This window comes from Theileria equi (assembly GCF_000342415.1).
Source record: "Theileria equi strain WA chromosome 2 map unlocalized gcontig_1105316255037, whole genome shotgun sequence".
In the NCBI taxonomy this organism is placed as follows: Eukaryota; Apicomplexa; class Aconoidasida; order Piroplasmida; family Theileriidae; genus Theileria; species Theileria equi.
In genome coordinates this window covers 745,348-761,242 of record NW_004668230.1, presented here as the reverse complement: position 1 = coordinate 761,242, position 15,895 = coordinate 745,348, and the positions used below count along the sequence as shown (strand labels likewise).

Sequence of the window (15,895 nt, the reverse complement as noted above, 5' to 3'; positions counted from 1 at the left end):
TGGAATTTTCTTCTTCCCCATGGAACAGACTCCGTAATCCCTAATTCAGTGTATATAATGGTAGTATTAATTAGTATGTAACACGTTTCGTGTAAAATGAAGTTTTTCGGTGCTATAAGCCCGTTTATAGCACTGATGTTTCTTTCCCGTCTGCTGGAGGAAAAATGTCAACCTTTGGCCTTCCTTCATGTCCAAGCTTTCAAGTCTGGGCATATTCACAGAAAGGTTAACACTATTCACGCCAGTTTCTCCAACTTTAGTTCCTCTAGCCAGCCTAGAGACGGACAGTGTCCGATAAAGAGTGGAACACCGACTGTAACTTCAAGATTCTTGGCTGATTGCGTGGATAGAGGTCTTATATTCCAAGCTACAGACATGTCAAAGCTTGATGATCTTTTATGTGAATCAGCCAAGGGAATTTTCTGTCAAGATTCAACGTATCCAGCGGTATACTACGGTAATTTATTCTATATATAGACGTCAATACGCAGGAATCGACTGCACAAATAACTTTATACACGAAGGTACACTCTTACAGCTCCTACTTTTGAGGAAATTCCTATCGCAAAAACTCAATCTTGTCATTGTTATCGGTGGAGGTACTACAGTCGTAGGTGATCCATCCTACAAACAGAGAAAAAATAGAATAAAAAAGGATGGTAATGTACAAGTTACTAAAAGTACTATACTAGATAAGCCATGGAATGACTCAATAGTGGAAGAAGGTAATGAAAAGGCAATACTAGGTGCTATTTATAAGATTCTCTCACCTCCACTCACTGTGGATGGAAAAGAAGTATATCCTAACATTATAAATACTTCCGAGAATGATGCCAACATTTCTAACAGGATAAAGAGTCCATACAATGTCATTATAATTAACAATAGAAAACTATATGAAAACGTTAGTCTGATGGAGTATTTGGAAATTGTTGCTAAAAATATGAATTTAGGAAGAATGCTTTCACGAGATTCCATTAAACTACGTATAAACAATGAAAGCGATAAGGTTGAACGTAAAAGACCATTTTCAGGAATAAATATGGATTTGTCTGAATTAATGTACATGTCCTTGCAAGCTATGGATTTTATTTACGTTGCCTCGAAATTCAATGTAAAGGTACAACTTGGAGGTAGCGATCAAATGGGTAATATAGTATCTGGATTAGAATTAGCTGATGCCCTCGGGATGAAGGACCTTGTAGGAGTTACAACTCCACTTTTGCAAGATAAGCATGGGGAAAAAATAAGCAAATCGAATGCAAACTGTCTGTTGAAAATTACCAGAGATACAGTACCATCAGTCTTATGGACACACTTTAGAAATATAGACGATGACTTAGTATTGAGGTTTGTTCATTCTATAAATAATTAAATGACATGTAGCTATTTAAAGTGGCTTACGGATGTATCCATGGAAAAAATTGAGGACAGTATAAATGAACATATAAACACTGCTAAAATATTATTGGCTGATGAACTCTCTGCAAAACTATATGGGAAGGAATCTGTCGATGCAATACATAAGTATGGTTTATCAAAAGATTTTCAATCATTACAACCATATCTTGATGGAAAAATGAATGTCCCTATCGGAGAGTATAATTTGTTCGCTTCATTTTCGCAGTCTGTTCCGCATACAAGAGTTAGTGAGGAGAAGTTAAAAGAGGGAATTGAGTTTCATGAACTCTTGGACAGTGTGAGGATTCCATTTCTGGCTACTGGAATATTCTATACCAATAAGCAATCAATAAGAGATGGAATATGCAAAATTAATGGTAGATTAGAGACAAACATAAAGCATAAAGTTACATGTGAAGATATAAAGAGTATAAAATCGCAAGATGGACATGTATTAAACTATATAGTTTTACAAGTTGGAAAACGCCAAATTTATTTTGTTTTAATTGACAAGTAGCTTACACTATTATTTTAATAGAAAAGCATTTGCATGATGAATGCTTGCTAACATAATTTAAAATGTTGCTGAATATTTGTATTATAAATATTCAAAGATACCTTGAAATTTCTTTACAAATTCTTGTTGGAAAAAATTCACTCAGATAATCTGGAAGCAATATCTCTATCAATCTGTAAATAGGATTTTTATTGTCTCCGTCTTACCCTTTTTCAATTTCGTAAAAATTAGTGTTACCTACAGATATAGATAAAAAGGGAGCGTAATTGGTGTTAAATATCTTTGAAACGTCAACTACTATGACTGGGATGGTCGTTTCTTCACAGTCTTCTTCAAAAGCTAAACTTTCGTATTCCATTACTATTTTCATCATTTTTACACTTTTAATGTATCCCCTAATAACTTGGTTAACATTTAAATCATTGCTGTATAAAGCAATCTCTGCGTTTCCAAAACTCTCCTGACATCTGAGTGATTTAAGATTTAACTGTTTTGCCTACCCGTGGTGTTTTGTTATTGCTGAGATAAAATCTACAAGTACAAGTGTTGTTGTTACAACCGCATATACTATTAAGAAACCCAACGAAAACATGAGAATTGCAGCTAAATGTTCTTAGTTTTAAAGGCAAATTATGTACCTAAAAATATTCTGCCTTGTGAAATATCCTCTAATTTCAATTCTACTCTTATCACCCTCGATATGAAAAGTACCCCGATAGTTAGAATAAACAACGCGGTATAATTGTCCCATATTGTGGAATACGGCAACAGTACTGTACAAACATGCAAAAGTGAAGAATGAGAACATACCCAAGGTTTGACCAAGTATCGGAATATGTATTAAAATCCTCAATAAATCCAATAATTTAACCGAAATAGAGGCTATATGAGTTCTAAACGCATAAAAAATTCCATTTATGCATTTTATAGTGGATAATGTCTCTCCAAAGACCGGCAAACGAACACCCTTTCCTAACCGACTATAACAGAAATAATCTTCACCCTGCCAGTATATTTGCAACTTTCATATTAAAATACCAATAGTTGATTTGCCTTTATAATTATATGTGACTCTGTGTGCATTTCATTCCTGGATATGTCATATCCACTTTCACAAAGTTTACTGAGTAAACGAGGAGTTAGAAAGTATGTCATGTATTTGGACTCAATATACCCAATAGTATATTCAATCTGTTCTTTTGTTATTTCAATCTTGTTCTTCTCAAGGGATAGTTTTGTATTTCCAAAGATTTCAGCGTGTTCGTCGATTTGTGTATCCTGTCCAATGTGGCCTTTTGCAATATTTTCGATTCCACTGGATACTTCTAAAACATTTAAATGAGAATTATACGAGGAATATCTTCCATTGTATCTGTTGTTATGTTTTGGTATTTCTTGCTCAAAAATATCAAAATCATACAAATTTGCAGAGATTATGGCATATTCCCGTTTTAAGAAACAAAACATGCTTGATGTTTTTGTTGGTAAAAATTCTGTTGATAATAATTTAGGTCGCCTCTCCATCCAAAATCCTCCGCCTTTATCCCTTTTTAAAAACTTAAATGACCACATATCTTCATTTAATCTACTCTCCGGTAAAACTTTGTCATCTTCATTATTCCATAGCCATACGATCTCCTGATTTAGTATTCTCTTTGCTATATTAAAGAGTGAATTTACAGAGTAGTGTATCAGTAAAATATTTCCAGCTAATATCAATACAAGCAAAAAGGGTATAATGAAATTTTTGCAACGTATATAGCTGCCAATCCAACGTCTTTTATTTTTGGCTTCATTTACGAAACGTACATGTAAACTGGTTACAGTATAGTCCTTCATAAATAGAGCATAAAAAAGTGAAATTGTATTGGCCGACCAAGAAAATATGAAGATATCTGCAGCGCATGCTGCCATACATTTTTTGCGTGATATCCATATTTGTTTTCCTTTAGCACCCGGGTCATCCTTTTTATTTACCGCTTTAATCAATAGCAAAATTGATAAATGAATCATTACATCCTGCGATTAACGTTGAAATGTTAGGAGTTTTAACGTACGGAAATAGAAAATAGATTTTTAGAGTCCTCATCCAGCATATAAATTGGCCAAAATAGACTATCATTACAGACCCTTTTTATTGCATGTGATGCCTATATATTTCTTTGAATGTCAAATAAATGGTACCGTGTATTCAGATGAGCAAATCGTTTCAGAGAGATACGAAAGGTAGTGTCCTATAATTGGCATTGAGTCAAAGATAATTCCAAATTTATACTCTGCAAATAGCTGGATGCCATATGTTGTCAGCAAATTAAATTTTGAGATTTTGACAAAGATTCTTATCAGTAAATTGTACAGCTCTACAAACATCCATTTGTTTGAGCCCTGTTCCGAAATGCTGAATTTAATGATACCTTTTTCACTGATCCCATATAAAGTTAATCCCTTCTTGAAATCTATTACTGGTGTCAATGTTCCCTTTTTAATTTCATAGTAATCCTGGAAATATTTTAGTGGAATAAAAACTCACTTCCTTTGTAGATGGATAATCGTGATGAAAAAAAGAATATGGAATAAGATAGCGGTAGTTTTGATCAAATAAAACTTTGATGGCTGCAAACCTTGGAATGTTTCCTCCAGAAATGATTCTGTCAGCATCTACATCTTCCCTTTTGAGTTCCAACTGAGCGAAGAGTATTTGGAGAATATGATAAACTAACATTAAATCCACCATATACCGGAATTTCAAGTTTTGGATATGGAATTCTTAGGTCGGCTGAGTGAATAAAGTTTATGGTATAAACAGTTGATGCAATGTCTTTCAAATAGTTTGGGCAAATGATCTGATTTCCATGTTTATTTACCGTTGGAACAAACCCGTACCACAATCTTCTGCTGATCTTTGTTTGGTGAAATTGCTGATTTTATATTATCTATGCCTCCAATTTTTGACTTTCCATATTCGCACTGAGCTTCGATTTGAACTAAAGTTTGTTCAAGGATGTGCATTACAACGTACAGTTTCTACTAAAATTCGGGTAAACTGAGACCGTATATGTGTAAAAAAATCTCGATAATTCTGGTTTGTATACTATGGTGGCACCTTTTTCATTTATGATTCTTAGCGACTTTAAATTGTTCATTTTTGACTCGCTTAATACTGCAATATTTATCGTGTATTCCATGCATTCTCCTTTTGTTACAGAGCAGATTTTGATGAGCAACGGATTTCTAAATTGCGTATTCTGCACGCAAGGTTATTTCAACTCACATTTTCCCAGACTCCAAGGGTTGGTTAGTGATTCCATCTGTATGTCTTTCAATGGGCTTCCCATTTATAGATATGTAAAAATGATCTTTTTCCTCACTCCTTTTCTTTTTCCATGATGGAACGCCGAGATAGATAGCCATCATATCGGTGTTCTCGTGCAGTTTTACACTGTAATTTAGAGTAGAGTAATTGAACACAAAGTCCACATCACTCAGGTATATCCCATCGATTATGGACGTTATCCACATGGAATTTGGAGGTTTGCCATGAGCAACTTCATATTCACTAGGTATAGAGCTACAGGTGTTCAGACGCAAGACTAGCGTGAATATGAATAGACCAGGGATGCCATTTATCCATCCATACATCGACATGGTTTATTGCACTTTGAACAGTGATGGATCTTCTCAGAGCTATAGTTGCGCCATAAACAGACTGGAAAATGGCACAGTGTCTTGTAAATGGCTTGGATCCATAATTTGTACAGCGGAGGCTCGTCTCCTTCTGGACGACTCTGACATGGCAAACGCATTAATCTGCCAGACTATACAGGGAACTTTATCATCTTGTCAGTATTTAATACACATTGTCGTTTTTTGGATCAAATTCATAGTATGGATGGATACAACTACACACTTGCTTCTCTGGAGTGGCGGTCGAACGGAGACTAAACGGCTGGTTTTTAGAAGGATGAAGCAACCAAACGTATTGTGCACAACACATTTGTGCCGTTAAAACGGCAAGTGAGACCGGGCCAGACCGTGGTTTCCCTACAAGGCTCTGGCAATGACATCAGAGACTGTAAAACTCAGTTTACTATGGAAATTTTGTAAAAATGCCGTCAAATTCAGAGGTAGAGGGAGAAAAGCCTACCCTCTCCGACTCGTCGTTCAATTCTCTCATCACTCACGCTTTAAATGACAAAAATGGGCGCAAATCCGGGAGCATCAAGGTAAATCCTTCATAATTCGTATGTTACAGCTTAAAACAATCATGTTTATCGCTCATAAGTCAACGTTTATGGTCTTGACCTTATCCTTTAGGAATCCGAAACCGAGTCCGAGTTACTCAACTTCCTCAAGCAGATATGGACGTGTCTCACAGATTCCTCACTCTATAAGACATCAGAAGGTAAGCCTATCCATCCTTCATCTGTTCAACATTCCTCCAGTCAAATTCGAAAATGGACCTGTGATACCATTTATGCACAGTGAAGCCGCGAGAGAATTGATCGCAACGCAAATTTTAAAGTTTTTGGAAAGCTATAGAGATGAGCCGTTGTCTGACTCCAAAGATACAACTCCAATTATTCCACTTTCGAGTATCGCACAAAGCCATTTGCTGACTTGTTTCAAGATTTTGGTCTCCTTCATAATCGTTTGTTTGTCATGAATCAACACATGTTCCCGCAGTTTAATAAAGATTGCCGAATAAATGTAAAAAATGTGACAAATGGACTCTTGAATTTGATGGATGTTTTGCTGAGGCTAGTGCCATCTGCAATGGATTTGTCCACACTATTGGATTTTCTTACCGATACAACAAAGGTACCTTTTACGTCTAAATGAATTTAAAAAATTTAGACACTTCCGATGGAAACTGCTAAAGTATTTGCAGCGTATTTGGCAAAAAGATCAGAATATTTTAAACGTCACTTTTTAGCCCTGGAAGACTTGCCAAATAACAGGCAACTTATACAAACGTCTGGAGCTAAACTTATAGGGCTTGTAAAGACATTTGAAAGTAGCTTAAGTGATGACCTCTCGCCTGAGGTTTCAGTCTGCATTTTCAATGTGAGGATGATGTTGACGTACTGTTTACCAATTTCACATTTGGGAGGTATTTTACTTTATAGACATATATTTTTACGCAGTTTGCAATCGACAATCCATATCACAACCACAAGAAATGGTAGAAAAGGTCTCCGCCGAAGAGTGGAATGTATTTGAAAAACTCTTGCTAAGGCCGAAATGCGACGGACTATCCGATTACGAACTCGGAATTTATGAATCCATCGTATCAAACGTCAGCCATTCAAAGGGTTCAAATTTGCAAATATTTGACATAAATTCGTTTGCTTCCAAACAGGACCTCGGCTTTACTGAGAGCTTTCAAATTCCGAGCTATGAAGTTTATTCTAGCTACTGCGATATACTAAATTTTATATCGAATCCTGAAGTGGTACGTATGATTAAACTGTTTTAAAACGTTTAGGTCGTCGACCAGGATGAGGAATACTTTGCTAACTTACAAAAACTCTATTCATGCATCTTGTCACATGTCAACTCACTTTCTGAATATCCAAGGTTTGCTGCATGTTTTACACAATTTTGCTATATACAACGCATTTACTTGAAACACATAATATTCTGCAGCTCTGATAAAAGACTTGCGCTGATAATGCATCATACCGGGAATCCAGCCGTTTTCTTATCAAACAGCAACAACCCATCATTTTGGCTCTGTGTTTTGCTGTCAAGTTCTCTTGCCTTGCAAACTTTAAAGATATCGCATAAAAAGACAGGGAACAATGAAACTATACATTCATCCCTGAGTGAAAGATCTGCTTCCTCTATTGAGTCGATAGAGAAATCCATATTACATTCAATTTTAAGAATCAAGGAGCTAGGATCTATGGATGCGGTCCTATCGAGAGAAAAGGAATGGGTTTGTTTTCCTTTGCATTTACTCGATCACAGGTACTTTGGAAACAAGGCGGATGTAGTTCAAGCATTCTCGACCCTCTAACATCTGATGAATTTACAACGACTGATAGTTCAATTCCAACTTTCAGCGATACAGAAGAGGAGGAAACTCAGATTTCACGATATGTTGATACACTAAAGTTTTTGGAATCCGCCTCCAGCGAGCAGTACACTCCTAGCATAGGGTCAGACTACTCCCTAGTGATTGATGACTTGAAACTAAATAGACAGTCGCATTCGTGGTACCTTGAAGAAATTGCAACCGATGAACCTGCCGTAAGTCCTCAAACATGGTTGACATACGAACACAGGATACTCAAAACGAGAAGTTGAAGCAGAAGTTGAGAGACTACAAGAGCAAGATGCTCATGGACGATGACCCTGCGAATGATATCTGTGAATCGGAAAGGGGCAAAAACAATCCGCTCTTTAGGTTCCGCTTTGCAAAGCTCTTTTCTGGCAACTTTATTGAAAAGTTCATGGCGATGTCAAACGAGGACATAGCATCTGGGAGTGTCGACTGTCTATTGAGGTCCTTGATCGAGCAAGAAGACGTTAATATTACTGACGAACCGGCAACAAAACGATCGCGAGTGTAAATTAGTTTACTGGGCAAAATGATGCCGGGGGACTCGTAACGGCGAGCGGCACTGCTCAGCTAGGCATAATAAAGGTGCAATCCCGCGGAGCAAGCCTCAGAGGTCATGTGTATAGGAATATCAGCCATTTTATAATCTACACCCGATAAGCTGCCGATGGGGTCGCGTATGCGACCATTCTGTAAATTCCGTTAAACGCTGGTTTATGTGTTTGGAGTTTTGAAACTTAAAGACTCTCCAAATACCACTAGTATTTATCAAATCGGTAATTATCACTGGGACTCCCACTTTACATACTGCAATCGAAGTCGTTTAAACACGTAAGCACGTTTACATACACTCTAGCGGCAAATGTTTCCAGTCTGCCTGATACATTTGCTGCTTGTTCACTCTTTGCATATTTATGATCATTTTACAGAATGGCGGAGGAAATGCCCCAATTCAAACTCCTTTTGGTCGGAGATGGAGGTGTAGGAAAGACAACTCTGGTCAAGAGGCACTTGACTGGAGAGTTTGAGAAGAAGTATATACGTACGTTCTCCAGCTCCCATTTATAATCTTGTAGCAACCCTTGGTGTCGAGGTCCACCCACTCAAATTCAGGACAAACTGTGGAGGAATTCAGTTCAACGCCTGGGATACCGCTGGCCAGGAAAAGTACGGTGGACTCCGCGATGGATACTATATCAAGGGAGAGTGCGCTATCATCATGTTCGACGTTACCAGCCGTATCACATACAGAAACGTCCCAAACTGGCATAGAGATATAGTACGTGTCTGCGAAAATATCCCAATGGTATTGGTTGGAAACAAGGCTGATGTCAAGGAACGTCAAGTGAAGGCCGGACATATTCAATTTCACAGAAAGAGAAATTTGCAATATTATGATTTATCAGCTCGTTCAAACTATAATTTCGAGCGCCCATTCTTGTGGTTGGCAAGACGTTTGTTGAATAAGCCACAACTAGTGTTTGTTGGTGAATGCGCCAAAGCTCCAGAAATCATGATTGATCCATTGTTGGTTCAACAATCTGAAAAGGACTTGGAAGCAGCTGCAAACGTTGCCATTGATGACGACGGCGACCTTTAATCATCGTCAGCACCGTTCGAATATACGATGCAGCACATTTAGATTTGCGAGCTTAATGTATGATCCATTTTTGATCAACCTATACCCGATATACATTCATGTATTTTTACAAACCGTGACGAAAGACTAAGATCGGGGAATCTCTGCACAGCATGCAGCAGTATTCTGGATAGGTAGCTTCCGTGGTCACTTCTGTAAAAGTGCGTTTGATGGGTGGCAAACGTACGTTGGATCGACACTTTGAGTCGGTGCCACGGTATAATATTCTGCGATACAATACGATACGTTTACGATAAATTTCTTTTCATCAGCAGGCTTCTGGGAAAATATATTTAAAAGAACATCTGGCAAAAATTCTGGGCCAGGAAAGTAATTTGATAATACATTTGGTATGCAAAGTATCTCAAGGTCCTATTGGCTTTTGTGGGCTTTTCAATGTCTCACCTCAATGTGAAACGAAAATACAGCGTTTAGTACATCGATAATCGTTTGACGAGCAAGTCCCTTGGCCTCACTTCTGCAAATGCTTGTACAATGGTCGCGTAAACAAACATGTATGTCTCTACATCATCTGCATTCCCCCTGCGTTTTGCGATTGCAAATGCTAAAAGATCTACCAAAGGTAGTGGAGGGTCCAGTTCCAATGTTGGCAAATTCCCGATACGCCATAAAATCGATTGAAATGCCGCCTCTATAAATGATGTTATAAAAGTAGAGAGAGCTAACCTCTTGCGATTTTTACAATGTTAATCATTGCCAATTCAGCATCATGTTGTATTAGTATATGTCTATCATCTGCAACTCCAACCAGCACGGAGTTTAGTATAGAATTTGTGAAACCCACATCGCGCTGTTCATCAATATCTCTTAAAATTCTAAACCAAAATTTATCAGACAAGATAAAACTCACTCTTTAATGGAATTTACAATCCACATTTCTCCCAAAGTTGCGCCATCACGCATTTCTGTAAAACTAAAAACAGGTGGTATAGCATCTAATTCAGTGCTCTCTTCCTTTTCACAACTAGCTTCTTCGTCACAGACAAAGTCTTCATTCTCTATGGTTACAACTTCGGGTGTGTCTTCAATATACACTGGTACTTTATTAGACTCCAAGGGTACAGGAGCCGCAAAGTATGAAATGTCTGTTTGCCTATAATCGTTTCTGACTTTAAATTTGTTGTAGGTTTTTTCTTTTTTGTCCTAAACCCAATGTATTGCGACAAATGTGAACGCACCTCTTCAGATTTGGTTGGAGGAGCTTCAACTTCTGCTTCCGCAGGGGTGATGTGTTGTATGACATTGTATGAAGTTGAATCTGGTACTGTGCTAGAATTGAGAGAAGAAAGTTTTGAAAGCTCATTCTACACGTGATGTATAGTTAAATTGTGGGCATACCTTGAAATTTAGACAGATATCGTCAATTATATCATCTTGGTCTTCCAAAAGTAATCTCTGTTTCGATGGATGAACATTTGCATCTATTCTATCATATGGAAGAAATAATGATAGGTAAACAAATCTCCTATATCGATTGTTGCTAATCTCGTTGTATATGTTCAAAATGGATCTCCTCAGAGGAGGAAGTTCGACCAGACGATTGTTGATGAAAATGATAAATGTAGCCGTTCTAGAGGATTGGTTTGGGTGAGAAAATAATCCCTTGCAGTTGTAGTAGATTTTATTAAACGAATTTGAGACAAAGGGATAGACAATATTGTACACTAGTATGCCATAGATATTCTTTATCGAGTTCTTGACTTTCTTTAAATAGAGAGAACTTTGTTCGTCAACATTGTCCTTGTATTTTTCATGATATTCAGCCGCTGCAACGTTTGGTGGGAACCGTTCTTGGCCAGTAAAATGCTCGTGATCGTAATCTGTAGTGACAAGGTCACCCAGCTTCGTGTCATTGCATGTTGTAAACTCATGTGATATATTGCCCAGCTTGTGAAATATAAAGTTAATATCCGGAAAGTGGATAGAATACTTTTGCACCAACTCCAAGCAGAGGTTGAATTCATGAGAGGAACTAACTGAGAGCGATTTATGCCTCGTTTCCAAATTATAAAACAAGTTCTCATACTTTATTGTAAATCCTTGCGGTCCATTTTCTTCCGCTATATCATCCATCACAGGATTACAGCAAATGTAACGCATAACAGTTCTCTTCTCCCGGTGTTTTGTGCGTGAAGATATTGTTACATACGATGACTGCGACAATGCGGATAGCGCTTCACCTCTGAATCCCAGACTTTTCACCCCGTGTATGGTATTTTGTGTCTTTGACGTTGTAAATCTCTTGCATACGATCAACATATCGTTGGGACTAATGCCACAACCATTGTCTATGACTTCGCACGAGTCCATAGGATTGGGAGCGATGTTTAGCTGTATGAGTGTAGACCCTGCATCTATACTGTTCTCAATCAGCTCCTTAATCGCGGCTGATGGACGGATAATAATCTCACCAGCCGCTATTTTGTGGGCGATTTCCGCTGGAAGAGGCCTTATCACATCTTCCTCCATCTTCTTCCACTAGGAACTGGTCCAAGTAGCCTGTGCCAAGGCCAAACGTTGATCCAGAGTCAACAGTGGCAATTCAGGGAATGATATTCCAGATTCCACTGCGGATGTGTACAGCGCACAGATCTAACCTCGAATCAAGTTCCATCTAATAGGAATAAATGAGATTTGTGTCCAGTGGAAAATCCAAAAATGAATATTATAGCGACTAAGCATCCACAGTTGGCGTATACTAGGCTTCCTCCAAACCTCACACCCGTTGGAATTTTGGCTAACTGTAAGCGAAATGTGCCATAAAGATTTCAAGGCGGAATACTGAGAAACGACGTAATTTGGTTCCTTGTCTTCCTTCCGGCCGTTGCCGCCTATAACGGCACACCTTTCGCCAATAGAGTACACATCATGCAGATATTCTGCTTGTAAGCACAAATATCCGGAAATGTGCGCCAAACATGTCGATAATCCAACGTCTCTTGTCCCCTTTCAATGTGCACTCGTGAGCATAGATGAGTCGGCCGGAGTTTGTCTAAGTAGTCGCAAATTTGGGATTCAACTTAACGTTTTACACTATTGTCGCGCGTAAAATACACATTTCGTTAAGGAGTGGCTGCATAGCTAATTATAGGATTAGACCTGAGAGTCTTCTAGACTGGACCAGGTCATCAAGAGGCAACTATAGCCGTTATCTATACTGTGTTTGTGTTATTACAACTACACTGGTGGCTTTGTGGCTCTATACCTCTGATATTCACAGCAGGACCAAGAGACTGTACTCGTAGAATTTGCGATGCTGTACCGACACTAGACACAGAAATAGGTGGTTTATTCAGCAATGGAGAGTCAGGATTCGCTAGTTGATAGGAATAGGAAGAAGTTTTACGTAAGTTTCCAACCAGTAGACGCATAAAAATTCTTAGGAAACCAAAAAAAATGTTGAAAATAGACTGCAGGAACATCTGTCCAGATCAAGAAATTTACTATCGCAGCTGTATTTTGGCTCAGATGCGTATAAACAAGGTTTTACTGCACATGGTAAAGCGAACTCCAGCGGTCAATTTTCTCCACAAGATTATATTCCCAAGCCCACAGCATCAGATGAAGAAGATTCTACAAACGTACCATCCAGTTACGATGAGAAACGGCTGTTTGTAGAGAACAACCTGCCCAGTGATGGTATACACAAGACACAGGCAACATGGTTGTTACAATCATCTAACGTAGCATGCAACTTGCCTAGTTCCAAGGTGGATGATGTAAAGATTCCAGAGATACTGTTAACAGATCCACGTGACTTATTACTGGGAAAATATGAATCTGTGTTTAAGATGGATAGTAACAGTGACACACTCACACAGCTATTAAATAGTGATGGTAAACTGAACAAGGATGATAAAAGATCACTAACATCAGATAATAAAAACAGTAATTATATCTATGGCAAATCATCCTTTGATATAATTTCAACTCTTGATTTTGCAAAAGTCGTTAGGAGCAGGGATACCAATGAGCAGGCGTTGGATCAGATGCTTAATGAGGCATGTAAGGAATTAGAATCACTGGCTTGCAACGTACTAGATGACCCCAAGAGCTTTAATATTTCTGATGTGGATGTGAAACCTGAAAATTGGATGGGTGAAAGTGAAACTACAGCTGGACTTGATGAAACCTTGACCAAAAAGTTTGAAGAAAATTTTGAAAGAGATTTTTCAAAAGAAAACAATTTATTGACTCAGGCACTATTTCACATTAGTGAACAGGGTATTTTTATCATTTGCAAGTATATAAATTTACAGACAAGGTCAGAGAAGCCGAAATGGCCCCCAAGGCAAGAATCGTGCGTGAGGAAACTGAGGAAGAAAAGGAAAAGGAACCAGAAATTGAAATGCAAGAAAACAAACAACTGAATTGGAAAAACGTATCGCATGGACTAGAAACTGACCTACTTGGCAGTTTTACCATTATAAAGGAGGGTAAACTTGGAAGGAAAATGTATAGACTCTCTGATTTTAATCGCAATTATCATGGTTCAACTGGATTAAATACAGTATCTGTGGAGACTCAAACGGAAATCAAAGGTCAAACTCCCGCCGAGTCTTCAGAGAAACCTATCCGTCCAAATGTCAGAGTAAAATACATCTCTACCGACGCTTGGCAACCTTCATATTTACCAGAGGAAAAAAGTATAGTAAAACAAGAGGATTTGTATGCCCAACAGATTATACACAATAGGCACCCAAATATTGGAGATGGATATGCTGTAACTAAAGTACTAAAATATCGCAGAGAACGTCAAGATCAAGAATTTGCAAATGGAGAGAAATTACGCATTAGTCACGCTAGAAGAGACTCTATCAAGAAGGAACTAATGGAAAAGGAAAAAGAAGAAATGAAAGAGTGGAGGTTGCAAAAGAAACAGATTTACGAGAGAATGCATCTAAATAGAAAGTCTGGAATGCACGGTTTTATGCTATGTAGAGGTGGAAAACACCGATCCAGCATTGTTCACTCTACAAATTTAATCGCAAAAGAGGAAGAATTTTATGAGTCTCCAAGTAATAAACAAGGGGGAAATTGCTACGGATATGATGATACAGATTTGTTACCTGAGAAAAATTTGATAAAATATCCAAAAACTCCATTTAAACTGCCGGCGGAAAAGGATATACCTCATTCCAAAAAGACACTGTTTAATACCATATCTAATTTTGATCAGTGGTGGAGAACAAATACAATCAAACCAAATCTTACGGTCAATCAATTATCACTGTAAATTCTTTATATTTGCACTATTGATACAAATATGCTCTTGTGACTTTAAAACATTAATTGGTATAAATTTCAAATTTATGGTGCATGTCAGTGTTTCTTTGGTATTTTACATCAATTAAAGCTACAGATATTATAAAGTATCCATTATCCGGAACTATCCTTACAAGTTAATATAGATCCGTTGGGGAAGGAGACCGTTTTGCAGGATGTAATAGTTTGGGAATGTAAACTCATAGTTAAATAGTCCGTATAATTTAGACATTTATGGGCTAACAAATTTAAAGAATCGGGTGATCCAGATTTTAGCAAGATGAGTAAAAACTAATTAGGAAGATTTTCATAATTACTTCATCCACATTAGTCCTAATACCAACTTAATAAACAATACCGATCTTCCTTTACGGAATATTTATTATAAACTCATATGATATATATACAATGTGGTTTTTATTACATGCTATTGTACTATAAATTTATTTCTCCATCAACTTTTCCTTTTCTACACCAGCGGATTTCTCTGTAATAAGCGGGTCCAAGAAGAGCCTGTTGGAATCATCTAATAGCACTATTTTTTAACATTAATAGTAGAAATTATGGGAAGTCAGGTATTAAGGAAGAACGAATAATGCATGTGGAAGAAGAAATGTTGAGTCATCTGGGGTGTGAATGAGTCTCTTCCTACACATTCTTCAACATTTGTAACATGGAAGAATGAAGATTATTCACACACTTTTTGGAGTACTAGTTGTAAAATTGGGAATTTGTGGAGGTATATTTTGTGCTAAAGGATGGCGTAATCAGAAAATTCCTTCCAAACCTGCATGCACAACTTTCTGGTCATGTCTACTCCACTATGGACTCGGTGGAAGTTGATGATTAGATAGACGAACTTATTTCTACTGACGTGAGTGTTGATTGTACTACTGAAGACTGTGTTGATACTTACTCATCTTGTTCTGTGGATAGTCTCTCTGACTGTGAACTAGTTGTGAGGGAGGATGAATGTATGGATGAGGAG

At 37.7% G+C, this 15,895-nt stretch overlaps 6 protein-coding genes across 6 annotated transcripts; 4 read left to right on the top strand and 2 right to left on the bottom strand.

Annotated features, from left to right (window-relative positions):
- Positions 1-96: 96 nt before the first annotated feature.
- On the top strand, positions 97-1,918 carry BEWA_038330 (tyrosyl-tRNA synthetase, putative; the record flags this gene model as incomplete). Its single annotated transcript, XM_004833191.1, has 3 exons — positions 97-457; positions 492-1,350; positions 1,387-1,918. 3 exons carry the CDS (start codon positions 97-99, stop codon positions 1,916-1,918), a joined length of 1,752 nt encoding a protein of 583 aa, XP_004833248.1.
- Positions 1,919-2,947: 1,029 nt separating this feature from the next.
- On the bottom strand, positions 2,948-5,061 carry BEWA_038320 (hypothetical protein; the record flags this gene model as incomplete). Its single annotated transcript, XM_004833190.1, has 7 exons — positions 2,948-3,937; positions 3,976-4,068; positions 4,103-4,417; positions 4,449-4,601; positions 4,639-4,761; positions 4,802-4,902; positions 4,938-5,061. The coding sequence occupies 7 exons, from the start codon at positions 5,059-5,061 to the stop codon at positions 2,948-2,950; spliced, it is 1,899 nt and encodes a 632-aa protein (XP_004833247.1).
- A 963-nt stretch (positions 5,062-6,024) lies between these two features.
- Positions 6,025-8,493, top strand: BEWA_038310 (conserved hypothetical protein; the record flags this gene model as incomplete). The annotated part of the gene is made up of 10 exons (XM_004833189.1): positions 6,025-6,141; positions 6,233-6,320; positions 6,361-6,566; positions 6,602-6,736; positions 6,773-7,028; positions 7,063-7,370; positions 7,404-7,495; positions 7,565-7,856; positions 7,889-8,170; positions 8,206-8,493. The coding sequence occupies 10 exons, from the start codon at positions 6,025-6,027 to the stop codon at positions 8,491-8,493; spliced, it is 2,064 nt and encodes a 687-aa protein (XP_004833246.1).
- Positions 8,494-8,669: 176 nt separating this feature from the next.
- Positions 8,670-9,661, top strand: BEWA_038300 (Ras related GTP-binding nuclear protein ran/tc4, putative). Its single transcript, XM_004833188.1, has 3 exons — positions 8,670-8,813; positions 8,912-9,024; positions 9,059-9,661. The coding sequence occupies exons 2-3, from the start codon at positions 8,913-8,915 to the stop codon at positions 9,580-9,582; spliced, it is 636 nt and encodes a 211-aa protein (XP_004833245.1). The 5' UTR covers positions 8,670-8,813; position 8,912; the 3' UTR covers positions 9,583-9,661.
- Positions 9,657-12,111, bottom strand: BEWA_038290 (DNA mismatch repair protein MLH1, putative; the record flags this gene model as incomplete). Its single annotated transcript, XM_004833187.1, has 8 exons — positions 9,657-9,774; positions 9,809-9,993; positions 10,027-10,099; positions 10,135-10,273; positions 10,309-10,457; positions 10,493-10,785; positions 10,821-10,946; positions 10,981-12,111. The coding sequence occupies 8 exons, from the start codon at positions 12,109-12,111 to the stop codon at positions 9,657-9,659; spliced, it is 2,214 nt and encodes a 737-aa protein (XP_004833244.1).
- Positions 12,112-12,940: 829 nt separating this feature from the next.
- On the top strand, positions 12,941-14,878 carry BEWA_038280 (conserved hypothetical protein; the record flags this gene model as incomplete). The annotated part of the gene is made up of 3 exons (XM_004833186.1): positions 12,941-12,988; positions 13,026-13,866; positions 13,902-14,878. The coding sequence occupies 3 exons, from the start codon at positions 12,941-12,943 to the stop codon at positions 14,876-14,878; spliced, it is 1,866 nt and encodes a 621-aa protein (XP_004833243.1).
- Positions 14,879-15,895: the final 1,017 nt, after the last annotated feature.